This window comes from Tenrec ecaudatus, chromosome 1 (genome assembly GCF_050624435.1).
Source record: "Tenrec ecaudatus isolate mTenEca1 chromosome 1, mTenEca1.hap1, whole genome shotgun sequence".
In the NCBI taxonomy this organism is placed as follows: Eukaryota; Metazoa; Chordata; class Mammalia; order Afrosoricida; family Tenrecidae; genus Tenrec; species Tenrec ecaudatus.
This window is the reverse complement of record NC_134530.1, coordinates 166,536,262-166,553,657: the sequence shown is the minus strand read 5'-3', so window position 1 is coordinate 166,553,657 and position 17,396 is coordinate 166,536,262. Positions and strand designations below refer to the sequence as shown.

The following is a 17,396-nucleotide window of genomic DNA, read 5'->3' as shown; positions in this document are numbered from 1 at the left end:
AGAGGTCAGAGTAAAGGGAGGCACCGCCTCAAAGCCCCACCAGGGAGGCCCGAGGCTGGGCTTCACTGTCAGCCTCCGCCGGACCTCAGGAGGGAGGTTCCCTGTTCTTTTCAAAACACACAGAAATGGGAGAGGAATAAAGATTTCAATTTTTTAATAAATTAAAAATAAATCCTTACACAATATATACTCTAGCGCACAGAGGGAAGAGAGGGTGGAAAACAAACCCTGTGGGGACCAACTTCCCAGGGAGGATGAGAGTGCTGGTTCTCTGGGTGAGGTGGTGTGGCGTGGGCAGGCCCCACCCCCCTGCCACTGGGGGGCTTCAGAAGGTCGGGAGGAGTGTCCTTCCTTGCTGGGCTTTGTTAGCTGTCTTCAGCCTCCAGGGCGGAGAAGGCCTGCCCCAGGGGTGTCTTGGTGGCCACCAGGACTAGGTTTCTGGGAGAGAGTTCAGGGCTGAAGAGAGGCAGGAGCTCCGCATGGAAGCCTGGGAGAAAGGCAGGACTGGTCAGAAGCCACTTCCCAGTGCAGCCCTTGGCCCCCTCTTCCCCAGGGCATGGGCTCAGGAAGACTGATCTCTGGAAAGGCGAATCTCCTGGGTGCTCTCGCTGCAGGGTCTCAGCCTGGGAGGCTGGCTGGCGACTGAGGCCAATGCCGAACTTTCTTAAAAGCACCCCCCTCCCTTGGCACTGGCAGTGCTGCAGGGTCACAGAATAAGGAACCTGCCCGTGGAGGCCTTGCTCACCCTGCTCCTGGAGGTACAGTAGCCGGTCCAGCAGAATCAGCGTCTCCACCAGGGGGGCCAGCAGCAGGGCCAGGCTGAAGAAGGCCACCACCCGGTGCTCCTGGGCCTGGTGGGCCTGAAGGGCAGCCATGTTCAGGGGCAGCTGGGGGTCCAGGCCCACTCGCCGCAGCCCCCACTGCACGTACCTGCAGAACCAGCCATGGGTGGCACGCGGGTGAGTTGAAGGGTACCCCCCTCCAGTTTTGTTTAATTAGCTGCAGATTTTTAAATAAGTGTCCCTGGCTGTGAATGATCCAGGAAGTTCCTTCCAGCCAATTCTGTTAGATGCCAGAGGCACGTGTGTAACTTTGATAAGAGTCTTCTGACCAAGGAGTGCCAGCACCACTTTGAGGAGCCTCCTAGTCCTACAGCTGAGAGCCCTTGACCTTAAGCTGGTGATCTGCCACCCCATCCCCCACCCCAAACACACACACACACACGCACGCACGCACGCACGCACGCACGCGCGCGCGCTGTCTCCCTGAACCTTACTCTTCAATCTTGAGCTCGTGGGCCCTGGGGATCCCCTGCACGCCTGGCCGACGCAGCTCGGGCTGGGCGCCCCGGATGACGGTCTCCAGTGCCGCCCGGTAGCAGTGGGTGCGGAGGCCTGGGCCTGCCTTCTGGAGGCGCTCGGCATACTCCTCCAGGGCGTGGCAGGCCCCCTCCCGCAACCTGTAGGGCAGTTCGCAGCCAGGCAGCCCGGCCACCCAGTGGCTCAGGGGGTAGCCGCCTGGGTCACTCAGCTTCATGTAGCAGCAGCCCACGGAGGCCAGGGCTGCCACGTGGGGGCAGTGGCAGAAGTGCCGCAGCAGGGCCACGCTCAGATCCCCACAGGCGTGGAGGCCTGTCAGCAGCAGGCGGGCCCCTCCTGGAGGTGGGGGTTCCAGGGGCAGCAGCAGCTCCTCACACAGAGCAGTGGGGGCTACCCACCTAACCACGTGGTGGGGGGGGTGGCAAGGGCCAGCGTGGACCATCTGTGGAGGCAGGAAAGGACACGGGCACGTGGGAAATTGCGCCTACGTTCCTTCCCAAAGAGAGAATCCACCCCGTGGTGGCTTCACCAAGCCGTGGAGGTTACTCTGTAACCTGGAAAGTGCCTCCGAGATGGGGTGAGGCTTATGGAGAAGGGACAACAGAAATAAAGGCCTTGCCATCAGGCGGCGAGACGCCCGCCCAGCAGGCCCTGCTCCTGCAGTCCTGGCTGCGGCCTGGGAGCACACCTGTGGGGCCCGCCTCTGCTGCTTCTCCAAGGCCTGCATGAGCTCCTGGTCCAGGCGCCGGGCTCTCTCCACCAGTCTCTGGTCCCCCTCGATGCTTTTCACCGACAGCCCCAGCCCCAGAGACATGAAGCGGGAGAGATGACCCTGGAGTCATGGGGGCAGGGACAGACACACTGCCGGTCAGCAGATCGACTTCCTGAGCAGTGGCCTGCACACACGCTTGCGTCCCAGACCCCACTCAAAAAAATACCAAGCTCACTGCCTTTGAGTCAATTCTGACTCCTAGCACCCCCCATGGGACAAGGTAGGCCCGCCCTGTAGGTCTCTGCAACGGACTTTACGGGAGTGGAAAGCCTCGTCTTTCTCCCAAGGAGAGGCTGGTGTTTTCAAACTGCTAACCTTGTGGCTAGCAAACTCAATGCAAAGCTGCTACGCCGAGCCCCATAGAAAGTTTACATTCTGCCCGACGTGGTCCCAACCTCTCAACACCTGGCCCTCCTGGGGCCTGCCATCTCGCTCCCCCAACTGTTCTCTCTGACTCAAGCCAACGGTACGCGAGGGCCCTGGCTCACCTGGCCCGAGCCCACGTCCACAACCTGGGTGCAGCCTGTGAGGTCACTCAGCTTCTTCACCAACTGAAAGAGGAGGGAGCAGAGATCTTTGGGCCATTGTCCCCCGACTCCTGGGACAAACACCCAGAATGTGGGGGTGGAGGGATGAGGACTGGAAGAGGGTGGAGAGGGAGCCTCTGGGGAGGGGTATGTGTATACAATATGGAAACCATGGGGGGAGGGTGGGTGGTGCTGCAGTTCAGGCCGCAGGTGTCCTGCTCCCCGTGGGGCTGCTTGACCTCCCCCCACAGAGCAGGGAGGAGACGTGAGGAGAGTGAGGCAGGGGTTTCCACCCACCGACCCAGCAAGATGAAGAGACAATACTGGCACCGAGACTCGATTAGCAGTTAGTCTGCCGAGCGGGGCCTTTGGTCCTTCATGTGAGGGCAGGGGCACTCTTGCATGTACACTGCGGACTTACAGCCTCTAAGGGGTCCCCGGCGCCCCCCTGCTCCCCCACCCCAGATGTTTCCTCACCTCTCCCAGCCTCCGGATCTCATGCTGCTTCTTGGGCCTGACGTGTTTCCGGAACAGAGGTGTCAGTCGGGAGCTCTGGCTGGGGTTCTCCAGGAACTCGGAAGGAGTCTGGAAGCCAGGTGTCCGGGTAAAAGCCAGGGCACAGGCTGTGGCCTTCAGGGCCAGCAGAGTGAGTGGCCACACCGACCTGTACCTGAGATAGGCCAGCCAGGCCTCTGATGAAGTCCTATCAGATCCTTGGGGCACCAGTTAACAACCCGGAGGGCCCAGGAAACCCTGCTGAGCCCTCTGGCCCCTACCTGACCACTTCCCCTTCTGCAGGCATGCCCAGGAGCAGCGTGGCCAGCTGGGGCGGGCTCAGTCTATCCAGGGCCTCCTGCCATGAGCCAGGGAGTGTGCCCCACAGGTTATCCGTGAAAAACTCCTGCGGGAGAGGGGGAGAGGCACTCAGGGCACTACCCCCCCCCCATCCTGCCGTGCTGCCACAGGCCTGTAAGCACCCTCCTCGTCCAAGTCACCCTTGCTCAGTCTCCCTCGGTGGCTGACCAGGCAGCATCCTGGGCTCACCTCTCCTTTTAGCAACCCCCTTTCCTCCCCGATGTGTCTCCCTCTCCACTCGACCCAACTTCTTAAAGGCAAGGTTGGCTTTGTTCTCGGCACTGACTGGAGTCATTAACACCGGTGGGTTACCATGGCGAAGCCCACCCTTCTGTGTGCACAGCCCTTGGGATGCCGGTTGTCCCTTCACTCAGCAGAGTGCTGGAGCTGGGATTACCCAGAGCCCCGCTCCTGGCCTACTGGGTTACATGTTGGGCTGCTAACCTAAAGGTCAGAGGTTCGAACCCACCAGCTGCTCCCGGGGGGGAAACGATTAGGCTGTCTGGTCTGGTAAAGAGTCCATCTTGGAAACCACTGGGCCTGTTGCACTCTGAAGGGCAGGCTCACTGAGAGCAGGAGTCAACTCCACGGCGGGGAGTTTGTGCTTGCGTCTTGAGGGATGACGTACCAAGAGGAGGCTAGACCAGTGAGCCAGACACCAGATCCTCCCTGGCCGAGCTGACGTTACAGAGATAGCATCAATCCAGAAACTTGGAAACATGAATGAATCGCAATGTAATGGGGAAGGGCAGAAGAGTATTATTTTAGGTAAAGTGATGAAAGGAGGTAGGAGAATGATGAGCAGGAATCAGGCATGTCCAGAAAACAGGTATTAGCAAACATTTCTGTGATATTTTAATATGTCAGGCACTGGGCTAACCAGGCGACATGCATTTTCTTTTTTTTTAAGTTATAATCATTTTATTGGGGGCTCTTACAGCTTTTAAAGCAATCCATACATCCATTGTGTCACGCACATTTGTACGTATGTTGCCATCATCCTTTTCAAAAAATTCTTTCTACTTGAAACTTGGTATCAGCTCATTTTTCCCTCCCGTGCTTGATAAATTATGAATTACCATTATTTTTACATCTCACACCATCCGCTCTTCTCCCTTCTGTTTGGTGTCACCCTGGGTGGGTAGGTGGAGTTACACGTCGATCATTGTGATTGGTCCCTCCTTTCTCCCCCCCACCTTCCCCTTACGCTCATGGTATCCTTACTCCTATTACTGTTCCTGAGAGGTTATCTGTCCTGGAGTCTGTGTGTCCAGAGTTCTTATCTGTACCAGTATACATGCTCTGGTCTAGTTGGATTTGCAATGTAGAACTAGAGTCAGGATGGGGTAGGAGGGGGGGGGGGGGGACGCATTAAAGAGCTAGAGGAAAGTTGTGTGTTTCATCCGTGCTATACTGCACCCTGGCTGTCTCGTCCCTTCCTTGTGACCCTTCTGTGAGGGGATGTCCAATTGTGTACAGATGGGCTTTGAGTCTCCACTCTGCCCTCCCCTCATTCACATCAGTATGATGGTTTTGGGTCTTCTGATGCCTGATACCTGATCCTGTTGGCACCTCATGATCACACAGGCTGGTGTGCTTCTTCTATGTGGGCTTTGTTGCTTCCCTATTAGATGGCCGCTTGTTTAATTTCAAGCCTTTAAGACCCCAGATGCTTTATCTTTGAATAGTCGGGCACCATCAGCTTTCTTCACCACATTTGCTTATGTACCCATTTTGTCTTCAGTGATCCTGTCGGGAAGGTAAGCATCACAGAAGGCCAGGTTATTAGAACAAAGTGTTTTTAGATTCAGGGTGTACTTGAGTACAGGCCCAATATTTGTCTGCCACCTTAATACTTAACGTATACGTACACAGGTCTATGTCCCTATTGTTACATACATTTACATATGTGCATGCCTGTATTTATACCTCTGTAAATGTCCTTTGTCTCTTCTATTTCCTTTCCTCTTGTCCCACTGTCATGTGTGACCTTCATTCAGCTCTCAGTAATTCCTCAGCTACATTGTACTTGATCAAACCCCACCAGGCATTCTACGCCCTCCTCACCATGGATTTTAGATCACTTGTCCCCTTGTCCCTAGGTTTGTTGGCTCCGCCCTTCTCTTCCCCTACCTCCCCTTCTCGCATTGGTCCCACTGTTTTCCCCTTGGAATTGTTAATCCCGACTATCTTGTATAGGTAAGACATTTAAAAAAAGCCTCTATAGTTCCAGGTCTGCCTGTTGACCGTTATGAATGTTTTCCGATCAGGTCTGATGAAGTGGCAAGCCCTGCCTCCAATGTAAATTTTGGGTGGTACTCAGGGACTTCAGTGCTTTGCTCCCCCTGCTGCTATGCTGCACGCCCATCGTATTTAGCCCCAGTGGGGGTGGGGGTGTCAGACCAGGCACAATTCCCGCACTGTGTCTCCAGCGTTGTTCCCACAGTGCTATGGGTCAGTGAGGGGACACCGTGTCTCGTGGTGGGGCAGGCCCTCCTGGTCCTCTCTGTGCAATGGCTGCTCTGAGCAGGAATATCATCCTCGGGCCTTGGTGGACCAGGGTGAGGTCCACTCTCTCTCCCCTGTGTTCTGAGCAGACCCGCGCCTCTCCCCGAGCGGCAGCTTCAGTGCTGCCCTCTGTAGTGCATTCTCCTGGGGAGGGGGGTCCGTGTAGCTGGGATTGGGGCCAGCCCCGCAGCCCTCTCTGTGTGACGTGCATTTTCAATCCTCAAAACAAGACCAGAAAAGCACCCAATACAGTCTTCCTGCCATCACAGCGACCCTCTCACCCATGTTCCAGATGAGAGGAAGCAGGCACAGGAATGAGTTAACAGAAAAGCTAGTGCTGGGATTTGAAGCCCCCTTCAGCATCCCGCCCTTGGCCTTGCTGTGGATGAGTACTCCGGTAGAGCAGGCAGGACCAAGGCCCCGGGCCAGCCGTGCTTGTGAAAGGCCACTAGACCAGGGCAGGTGCGGCGTGTGGCGGGTGAGGGGCGGCAGAGGCTAGATCACGCAGGGCTCTATGAGCTAGTGTTTAGGCCGCTCCATCTGTCTGGTAATTACTGGTGGAGCGCTAAGCCCAGAGCAGCCAGGAAGCTGGTGGAAGTAGGCCAGGGAAGAACTGGTGGGGGTTTGGGCCGGGGCAGAAGCAGCGGCGATGGAGAGAAGTGGGTCCATTTGTTATCTATTCAGGAGGTAGAGCTAATAAGACCCGCTGAAGGCCTGGGTCGTGGACCAGTGAAGGGACGCCGAGTCAAGGATGCTGTCTGGATTTGGGGGGTGTAATAACCGTTACCCATGATCTCGTTGATTCTTCAAAGTGATCTTCGGGAGCGCTATCCATTCAACAGCTGACATCCCTTTCACAGCCGAGGACAGGGGCCTAGGTATACAACGAATCAAAATGCCCCGAGCGGGACCAGCGGGGGGGTGGGGCCCCAAAGTCAGCACTGTCCACTGCACCCCAACCCCGAGCACCAACCACTATATGGTCACGGAAAACTACCCGGGACCTGCTACGACCACTGATTCAGACACGTTTGGGGGAGGGAACACCCTCGCACGACCCTCTAGAGGGGTTCAGCACGGCTGCCGCCTGGCTCCCATCTTGCACTTTATTATCTTGGATCTGGGAAGGTTTGAAAATCCCAGGTATTAGACATACTGTGGGGGGGTGGGGAAATGGGGGGAGACAACCCTCCCCCTCCCACGGTGATAACATCTTCACATACAGACAAAAGGTTGCAGCTCTGATTCTTTAACAAATGCTGCTGGCAACGACGGACATCCTTGTGCAGAGAAGTGAGACAGGAGCCAGGGCTGGCCCTCGGGCCATAAACAAAAGGAACTCCAAATGCACAGGAAACCCAGACGCCAAACCCAAACCACACAGTCCCTGGAAGACGGCAAGGCGACAAAGCCAGGCTCCCACCTTCATGGCAGAAAGACGATCCAGTGCAGCAGCTAACAACGCACACAACCAAGTGTAACTGAAAATGCACCAACAGCTCAGGACAGACTCGGTAAATGGGCCCTCCTGAACATTACACACTCCAGCTCAGCGAAAGATTTCACGAAAAGAGTGAGGAGGGGCCTTACAGACCGGGAAACCATGCTGGCAACAGCAGGGGACGAATCACAAAAATGTACAGAAAACGCCAACCCCTCAGCAACACGGGCAAGCAACCCAGCTGAAAACTGAGCACAGGACACGAACATGCACTTGATCCCAGAAGACATTCAGGTGCTAACGGAGACATGAAGAGACATTCCCACGGCGAGCTGCCAGTGAGAGCAACGAGATGCCAGCACCATGCAGCAAGGGTGACACACATCAGTAAAGGAAGGTTCTGGGAGCTTGGAACTCACACACCGCTGATGGGGATGAGAAAATGGGGAAATCGTGGCGAAAAATGGCACGGTGCTGTCTTAAAAGCTAGAAATAGAAATGCCATGTGATCCAGCAATCCCGCCCCGGGTATACACATGTCCTAGAGACAGAAGAGCCGTGGTGACACGAGTGGACATACGTACACCCATGTGCAACGCAGCAGTCTTCCTAAGAGGAAAGAGATGTCAGCAACCTGGATGCCCGTCAGCGGAGGAGAGGGTAAACATACAGCACCCTGATGAAGATGACACGAGGGCGCTGTGAAATAACCTCACAACCTGATGAGTCTGGAGGACCTTCTGATGAACAGCTTCACACACTGAGACAAGTGTTCTTCGGAGGTTACCGACCGGGGATGGGAGGGGAGCAAAGGAGAATCGCAAAACGGGCAGCGGACCTATGAGAATTCCGGTGAAAGAGAAAGCAACACGCGACGTGGGGAAAGGCAGCAAATGTGACGAAGGCAAAGGAAGACACTGAGATGTGTGCACAAAGGGGAACACACTGAACACCCCGGCACACGCTCCCGTAACCTGCGACCGCAATCACACGGGTGAGTGGATACAGAGGTGGCATGTCTGCTACACAGGTGTGGGAGGTTGTGCAGACGCATGCTCACATGCACATACGGGTTCGGTTGTGGATATTTCTACATGCATGTTTGTATGTGCTGCACACATGTTCACATATGTTGCTGTGAGGTGCCATCAAGTCAGTTCCAACCCAGAGCGACCCAATGCACCACAGAAGAAAGCACTGCCGCTCCGGCACCATCCTCACAACTGTTCCTAAGCGTGAGCCCATTGTTGCAGCCACTGTATCCATCCATCTTGTTCAGGGCCTTCCTCTTTTTCACGCTTTCATATCTACATCTACACATTCCTATCTAAGAAAGGAGGTTCAAAATGTTTGTGAAAAAATACCATTCTCTTTTAATTCCCCCTCTTTGTATCAGAGAACATGTAGGGGCAGAGTTATGGAAACGCCTTAGAGGTAATCAAACTACTTGCAGGACCGAGCAACCGGGCGTGAAGGCCAAGGACAACAGTCTCAGCTCATGTGGCCTAACACGGTTCATGGAAATAAGGTTTTACAACTCTGGGGTGAGCAGTGTCTGGGGTTTTAAAAGTTCCAAGTGGTCATCAAAGATACTATTAGTTTTCCCCCCAATGGGTCCTAAGTTCTCTGGACTAATTACTTCCTTGAGCTTTGGGTTTCTTTCAGAATACTACTGACCCAATGAACCACAGCCTCCTCTGGCCTGAGACCAGAACTACACAATGCCCAGCTACCACACCAATGCGCTACCCAGCACCACAACAGAAGGTCTTGGTTAGAAATGGGGCAAAATGCAGAATAAAACTCCAGTTCATTAAAAAAGACCAGGCTTATGATGTCTGAGAGAGGCTGGAAGGCCCTGAGACTGTTTCCCTACAGCAGGTACCCTTCCAACTTGGAACTACAGTTCCATCTTTCAGCCCAACAATAACTAACTAAGCCCACGGCCACTGAGTAGTTTCCAAAGCTGTCAATTTGGGCTGGAGCTGAGTCTCATCTTTCTCTCTTGGAGCAGCTGGGTTGCTTGAACTGCCAACCTTGCAGTTAGCCCACAGCCTATCTGACAGCACCACAGGCCTCCTTAAGAAAACAAAACAGAACCCAGCAAACTCACTGCTATCGGATCAATTCCAACTTGGAGCGACCGACAGAGCAGAACTGGCCCTGTGGGCTTCAGAGACCAGCTAGTGACAGGAGTAGAAAGCCTCATCTTGCTGCATGCAGAGTGCCTGGTGGTTTTAAACTGCTGACCTTGTGGTTAGCAGCCCAATGCTTAACAACTGCACCAGCAGGTCTCCTTACAGCCAAATCAAAGACTGGGATATAAATGGTCAGTCACACCCGGGAGGAAGTGCTCCACCGAACTGGAGGAGGCCGAGGGGTCACCGCTTGCTGGGAAGCAGAGAGGCATGGGCAGTGAAGGGCTGAGGAAACTCGATGCACGCATGGGAAACCAGGGTGGAAACCGGGAGAGCGCTGACGTATTGAGGATTACAATCAATGTCGCGGAGCAACAACCTGTTAGAACGATTGAATGGGAAACCAATTTGCTCTGTAAACCTTCCCCTAAAAGCAAGCTACAAGGTTTGTTTCCGAGACTCGTAGAAAATCGAGATCCGAGACCAGCTCTCCAGATGCCCCTCCTGCCGCGGGCACCTAGGCAAGCACACGGGAGCACCCCACCCACACCCCTGTGGGCTCACGATGATGTAGGCATCCAGGATGGACCGGTAGAGGGCCAGGACGCGGGTGAGCTTCACAGCCAGCTGCCTCCTTTGCTCCGGAGAGAGGCCGCGGGCCGACACGCCGGGCATCTCCGGGCCCAGCTGTGGACGGCGGCCACGGAACCCGGCCACTACCACGTGGATTTAGGCCCCGTGCCGGGCTCGGCTCCGCACGAGCGTCGGGTCCCGCGTCGGGCGCAGCCTTCCGCCAGCTCCCATTCTGCGGTCCGAGAAATGAAGCGTCCCATGACGTCACAGTGTCAGCGTCAGAGGCAAGTGGGCGCGGCGACAGCGTGATGACGCCACAGAGGCGGGGAGGTGTCTAGCCACGCCCAGAAAGGGGAGGGCCAAAGCGGGCGATCCCGCCTCTTCCGGTACACGCTCCTCCCCTCCCGGAAGCCCAGGCTCTCTGGCACGCCTCAGTTCTTGTTTGTGGGGGCTTCCTTACACTTTCGAGTTGTACCTCCACGGGGCCAGAGGGGCCGGGGAGCGCATCCCACCCCCGCCCCCTCCCACGCCGCCGCCGCCGCCGCCGCCGCTGCCGCTCCTCACCCACTCCGAGTCCCTGGCCTCGCTCCCGGAGGTCGGGGCGCTGCGGGCGCGCGGGCGCCGGCCCCCGGTGCGGTCCAACCCGCGCGCCTGCCGTCCCCGGCCTCGGCGATGCGCGCCGATTTCCGCATCCGGCTCCGGACGCTTCCGCTCTTAGCGGAGCCTATCTAGGAGGTATGCTCGCGGCGGGCGCCCTCGGGATGGTTTCCGCGGCGGGAACTGTCAGCGTGTGCTCCCGTCGAGCCTGGCTTCCGCCCACACGCCTGCGAACGTGTGGCGTCCAGGGTTCTTTGATAGGAGCAGGAAGGACTTAGCTGAGGTCCGTGTGAAGATAGCTCCCACCTGGCGCCCAAGGGAAGGTACCCGAGTCTGTCCCTCTATTCCCGGGGCCTGCTCTGGGACAGCTGGGTAATCGAGAGGTCATCGAGACTTTGCAAAGCTCCCCTATTATTCCCTCTGCCCTGGTGGCGGAGTGGATGTCACGTTGGGCTGCTCACCGCCGACAGCAATTCGAAACCACCAGCCGCTCCTCAGAGCAAAGAGGCTTTCTGCACCCGCAGGAATCCACAGAGGCAGTTCTGCCCTGCTCTATAGGATCCCTATAAGTTGGGGTCGACTGAGTGGCGGTGAGTTTGGTTTGGTTTCTGGAATCTGGCTCTCCAGACAGAGTTCAAGCTATGCCAGGTCTTCCAAAAGGTGGGGAATGACTTCCCGAAGGCCATGTAGTCAGTGAATCCTGGGGCGCGGGCTTCCCTAGAATCCAGGTCTCCAGGCTCAGCCCAGCCATCACTTCATATTGCAGGGTCATTCCCCTGCATAGCTCTGAAGGCTAACTCACCTCTCTTGTGTCTTGGGAAGCTCTGGTATCTCCTTTCTTCCAGGCCCCCGTGGGCCGAATTAACCGCATCACTCTCTTCCCCAGGCTATCCTCCAAACCCTTCCGATGCTGGTCCACGGGATTCAGCCAAGGATGAGTCCCTCATTCTCCTCTCACCTGTAAGTTCTGCCCCAACTGCTCCCCCAGCACCCACTGTCCCCATGTCTACCTTACTCCTCAACCTGGATTTTGGAGAACCTCCTCCTAAAAAGACTTCAGAGGGCAATTCCAAGCACCAGCGCTTTGTCAAGAAGCGGCGGCTCTTGGAACGGAAAGGCATTCTGAATAAGAAGCAGCAGCCCTCCAGCAAGGTGCCTAAGTTGCACATAGACCCTCCAAAGACAGAGGAGACTCTGAAGGTAGATGACACTCGGAGCACCCTTCCTCCCCCCAAAAGGAGGAAGACGGCTGCCTCCAGCAGCGGGGCTGAGCCGGCCCTGGAGAAGAAAGCTGGAGTGCCTTGGCTGACCCCTGCCCCTGCACAAAAGGGCAGCTCCCTTGCGGCTCCAGTGGACTTGCTGGGAGAGTTTCAGAGCGCCCTCCCGAAGGTGAAGAGCCACCTAGCTTGCTCCCAGAAAAAGCAGCCCCAGAAGAACCCCCGAAAGAACGGCTCACAGAACTCCATGCACACCGCCCCCGAGAGTGTGTTCGGAGGGTCTCAGGAGAAGCCCAGGAAGATGGTGGCAGTTGACTGTGAGATGGTGGGCACAGGGCCCAAGGGGCATGTCAGTTCCTTGGCACGATGCAGCATCGTCAACTACGATGGCGACGTGCTATACGATGAATACATCCTTCCTCCCTGCCGCATCGTGGACTACCGAACCAGGTGGAGTGGGATCCGGAAGCAGCACATGGTGAATGCCACACCCTTCAAGATTGCCCAGAGCCAGGTAAGGGGCCTAGCTAGGCTTTGAGCTGAGTTAGCAAGGCCGGTGAGGCCAGAGGGCACTTCGTTTTTGTTTTGTTTTTTCAGTAAAGGCCATCAGCTTGGGAAGGCAGCAGAAGATGGTAAGAGAAGGGGAAGGGGTATTAGATGATGGAGAAGGCTTTTTGTTGGGGTGCCATGTGGCGAAAGGCAGCGGCGTTAGAATTAGCTGGTGTAGCAGACTTTTCTCCGCGGATGTGACGACTGCTGACTTGGTGACCTCACCCACACCAGAAAGAGATGCTTCCTGATGGTGCGCCATCCCCATGAGTGCCATGGCTCTTACACTCCCTCCTCATCCGGGCAACTGCATGGAGAGACGCAGAGATGCGGGAGTCTGCACTGAGAAACAACAGCCAGCCATGGATCTGAGCCTAGCGGGGATGAGGGCTGCCGGGAAAGCCGCTCCATTTGGGAATGCCACATAGAGTTAGAGGGTCGGTCTCGGGGCAAAGTGGTTACGCATTGGGCAGCCAACTGCGAGGTCAGTAGCCACTCTGGCAGGAGTTCTCAACCTGGGGGCTGTGATCCCTTTGCGGGTCGAACGACCCTTTCACAGAGGTTACCCAATTCATAACAGCAAAATGACAGTGATGAAGTCGTCAAACCCCAACCCCACCCCCCCAATGAGGCACTGTACAAAAGGGCCTGGGCATGAGGAAGGTGGAGACGCACTGCTGAGGGGCAGGCAGGCTCTCTCTTAGAAACCCACAGCCTCCTCTTCGCCGCCCTGTAGGGTCTCTGAGTCAGGCTCGGTGTGGAGGCAGTGAGTTTGGGGGTTGGTTGTTTTGTAGGATTGGAGGTTTCCTAGCCTGAGGAAAGAGTTGGTGGCGGGATAGTAGACTGAAGGAACCGGGTGTATTGGTGTGCCTGGGCCAAGTGGCCTGTGGTGAAAGAGATGGCAGCCCTCTGCTGTGGGGACTGGGAGCATCACAAATGAACAGGGCAGACGCAGGCAGGCTGGGGAGCTTACTGACTCTGAAAGGCCTCCAGAGGGCACCCTTGGTCTACTTTTCTGTCACGTAGGCTCCACAGTCTTTGCCATCTCTAGACACAGTTTTCTAGGAATTCTTAATAAGCCAGCACAGTCCTCAGGGAGGTTCACTGGCCTGAGTTTTGAGGGCTTGGAAGGAAAATCTCCCCCGTAGGGAGCACAGCGTAAGCGTGCGCCATGTGCTGAGGTTAAAGGACATGTAAGTGGTGGACAGTGGACTCTAGGTGGTTGGTGGCAGCGAAATAGCTGGTTGATGGCTCTGTGTTCAGTGTGTGCCATGAAGCACTTGCACAGTGCTCGGCCCCGGGTGTTGGGCCGAGTGCATCCAGCTGGGTCTGGCCCCTTGAGGGGCCCAGCACTCATTCCAGGACGGTGACCATTGTCCACACCCTGTTTGGAACCCAGTTGTGGGAACGACTGCCGTCACGGGTAGTGTCACCTCATTCCTGCATTCCGTTTCTGAAACACGACAACAACATTTGGCTTCAGAACTAGTCTAGTGTGGCCCTGGCGCCTGACTAGCCAGTAACTACACTGTGGTGAGCAGGGGCCTCTAGAGCAGAGGGGCTGGCGTTGGAGTAACGCAAGTGTGGGATCCTGGTCATGTCCCTCCGAGACTCAGTCCCTAAGTGGTTCTCCTGTGGCTTACAAACCCTTTGAGAATTTGATGAAAGCACGGGCCCCCGAAATACCAGTATACATACTTCTAGGCATATCATTTTGAACTTCCAGTCCTTCCTGGAGCTCATCTGTGCCTCGGGATTACACGTCCAAGGCTGGCGTCATGATCCTGGCTAGATCCTCTGGTGGCCAGGTAGCCACGTTTCAGAGCTGTGTGACTTCGGGCATGGTTCAGCCACCGGAGTGGACATTTACAGGAGAACAGAGAGCAGGTGGCACTGGGAGTCCAGTCAGGGTCACACGTTGGAGATTTTCTGCTTTTGCCTGGAGAACAGGAAATGGGTTTCCGGAGAAAACCGAGGGGATGAGGGAGTTTCCAGGATGAGCTTTTAGGACATGGGAGCTTCACATGCTGAGTCTACCCCCACCTTTTCTTTGGCCCCGACTTCAGATCTTGAAGATACTCGCAGGGAAGATCGTGGTGGGGCATGCCATCCACAATGACTTCAAAGCCCTGCAGTACTTCCACCCCAAGGCTCTCACCAGAGATACCTCCCACATCCCCCTCCTCAACCAGAAGGCCGGCTGCCCAGATAATATCACCGTGTCTCTGAAGCGGCTCACCCAGAAGCTGCTGAACCGGGACATTCAGGTAAGCAGCTGCCCAGTCCCAGCCTCGTTGCTGCCTGGCCCCGGAGTTGGCTGGGTGTAGAGACCCATGTGGGCTGTTCTGGTGGGAAGAGCTCCGGAGCCCAGTCTTCTCTCCCCTTCTGTGAGTCAGGAATAGGGATGCCAGCTCGATACGGCCCAATGCTTTCTGGGTACTAAACGAGGTGCCAACCCAAAGGGCACTTTGGAAAAAGAAGGAGACAAAAACCTTAGGCGGATATACAACCTTGAGCAAGAAAGGAGGGAATCGGGATATTGGGGGTGGGGCGAGGGCAGGGACCAGTGTGGCAGTCAGGGAAGGATGGCCTGCTTGGCTTCCCAACGTTTGTGGGCAAATTTCCATCATCTTGTCATTCCCTTCTTAAGAACTTCTTGACTCAGAAGGGACACCGAGACCAATCAAGAGACCGGGAACGGGGAGGACCCCGCATGCCGGGGGCCGGGGCTTCAGGGGAACGTTTCCTGAGCAGATAGGTTTCCCTCCACAGCTCATCCTCTTGGTGGTGTGGGACAGGGATGTGGATTTCAGGCTGTACACTAGCAGCCTCTTCCCCCTCCCTCCCAGCGTTTCCCCTCTCCACTGGCCCCCACTTCTCCCCACCCCCTTCCCAAGCCCCTTCCCTGGGCAGAGGCTGACCTTTTGCTCTCACTGGTTGACTGACCCTAGGAGGGCCTACCCCCCTGATGGTATTGCCCAGTCTATTGTTTGACTGAAAGTTGAGCCCCAGGGGTTCGGGAGGCTTATTTAAAGAAGGGATTCCTACAGTTTTAGTGTGGGGGTGGGGGTGGGAGTGGGGGGTCGGGTCCAGTAAGACCATCTTGGGGAAGGCTGCCTTGTGACTAATTCCTCTCAGGCTTTTTAAAAAAAGAGGGAGTCCTGCTGTCTTTTTATCTGTTATTGGGAAGGGGTTCCTTCACTGTGTTGGATTTCCGTGTTGTAGACCCACATCAGCCTTTATAGACTCTGACTCCAGGAGCCAGAAGCCAAGAACTCTTGGGAGGAGGCAGCTAAAAGACACTCAGGGATTTGACCTGTGGTCCATCTCCACAGAAAATAGACAAATTGTCAAAGGGTAGAAGTAATAGCACCAAAATTATATGATGGGCCGGGCCTTGCCAGAGCCCGAGCTCTGCAGCCCACCAACTGCAGAAGGAACGTGTGTGTGTGTGTGTGTGTGAGAGAGAGAGAGAGAGAGAGGAGGGAGCGGAGAATGCCTGCTTGCTTTACCCTTTTTTCTTCGTCCCTTGTTCAGGTTGGAAAAAGTGGACATTCCTCTGTGGAAGACGCCCAGGCCACCATGGAGCTGTATAAGCTGGTTGAAGTCGAGTGGGAACAGCACCTGGCCCAGAATCCCCCCAAAGACTAGGAGCAGCGGGAACGTTAGTGATGTGTGCGGCAGAAGCAGCACCTCAGCAGAGAGACCGACGGACCAGTGCACGGCTCTGCCGGCTCCACACCCTGGGCGGGCTGGGCATGCTCCCCAGACTTAATACCCTTTGAAACCTCACCTCAGGTGCTGTGTTCTGTGCAGGTGGGAGCCGGCCATGTCAGGCGCCAGCCGACACTGTTTACCTCCTAGATGGTGCTAACCACAGGCCCCAGGGTGCTTTGCTCCAGTCGAGCCTTTTGACATTCAAGGGGCAGGCCGTACCGAAATGTCATGTCCCCAACTGCCTTATCTCTAGGGTGGCCAAATGTCGCAAGCTGGTGCCTCTTGTCCCTGAGTAGTTACTGCCCCGTCTCCCTCCGAGGTGCCCTGGTCCATGATGGATTAATTGGGTGGCACATACAGAGCACAGAGGCAGCACACTCGGCCCAGGGTCTCCTCCTGGCCCGTGTCCCGTGCTGCCGTTCTTCCCGCCGTGGCTTCCACGGCCCGTCCCTGCCGAGGCCGCGTTCTCCTTAGGACTACAGACGGTAGAGGTAAGAACCTAGTGCGCGGCACGGACCCCCACCTCTCGTTTAAGAACGCAAGCTCTTCCTGAGGATTCAGTCCGTTCAGGCCCCTCTCTGAGGTTAAACATGAGTTTAAAGTACTTTAGGGTATTTTAGTCATCTTTTACCTTGCTGAAGCAAACCTCTAGAAAATTACTCTTTTGATAAATTTTTACAATAGGACAGCAATTGTGTGGTGTTGCATTTTTACTGTCATGTGTAGTAGCTTTGGTCGCGGTTCTTATATGGGTCGTAGTCCTGGAAGGGGGTCCATGGGGTCTCTGGATGGCACTGGCTGAAGTCTTTGTCTTCTAGAACTTTCCAGAAGCACTAACCAAGCCTTTACGTGTAACCCATGTGCCCATCCTCCCCTGGGTCCTAAGGGGCAGTAGTGTAATTGAAGGTAAGTGAAGGAGACATCAGACGAGACATGCAGGTGCTCGCCTCTTCCGACGATGACAGGATCGAGAGAGGAAGTGCATTCTCTTAACAGGCTTATATAGTCGGGGACATGCAAGCTACACCGTACACACACATAACAGGCAGGGGCCTGGCATTATTACGGGGGACACTGGGGAAGAACTAGGTAGCAGAATGTGACAAATTCATCTCCAACCCACAAATGTGAAGGCCTCCCCGACCCCTAAATAGGAGTGTGTAGAGAATTTGCATACGTTCTC

General features: G+C 55.8%; 2 protein-coding genes across 6 annotated transcripts; one reads left to right on the top strand and one right to left on the bottom strand.

Annotated features, from left to right (window-relative positions):
* Positions 1-143: 143 nt before the first annotated feature.
* METTL25B (methyltransferase like 25B) lies at positions 144-10,793 on the bottom strand. 4 transcript variants are annotated; one of them, XM_075563531.1, is made up of 9 exons: positions 10,125-10,665; positions 5,030-5,222; positions 3,395-3,519; positions 3,096-3,288; positions 2,580-2,642; positions 2,008-2,151; positions 1,277-1,761; positions 746-930; positions 144-487 (listed from the first exon to the last, which is right to left on the bottom strand). In XM_075563531.1, exons 2-9 carry the CDS (start codon positions 5,048-5,050, stop codon positions 366-368), a joined length of 1,338 nt encoding a protein of 445 aa, XP_075419646.1. In that variant the 5' UTR covers positions 5,051-5,222; positions 10,125-10,665; the 3' UTR covers positions 144-365. The 4 variants fall into 4 exon arrangements, with proteins under 4 accessions (XP_075419646.1, XP_075419643.1, XP_075419640.1 ...); XM_075563528.1 differs by lacking the exon at positions 5,030-5,222 and having other exon boundaries at positions 3,096-3,282; positions 10,125-10,793; XM_075563525.1 differs by lacking the exon at positions 5,030-5,222 and having other exon boundaries at positions 10,125-10,668.
* Positions 10,536-16,899, top strand: ISG20L2 (interferon stimulated exonuclease gene 20 like 2). Of its 2 annotated transcripts, none has more exons than XM_075563544.1 (4): positions 10,536-10,868; positions 11,617-12,461; positions 14,563-14,763; positions 16,034-16,899. In XM_075563544.1, exons 2-4 carry the CDS (start codon positions 11,733-11,735, stop codon positions 16,145-16,147), a joined length of 1,044 nt encoding a protein of 347 aa, XP_075419659.1. In that variant the 5' UTR covers positions 10,536-10,868; positions 11,617-11,732; the 3' UTR covers positions 16,148-16,899. The 2 variants fall into 2 exon arrangements, with proteins under 2 accessions (XP_075419659.1, XP_075419660.1); XM_075563545.1 differs by lacking the exon at positions 10,536-10,868 and adding an exon at positions 10,914-11,053.
* The last annotated feature ends 497 nt before the right edge of the window (positions 16,900-17,396 follow it).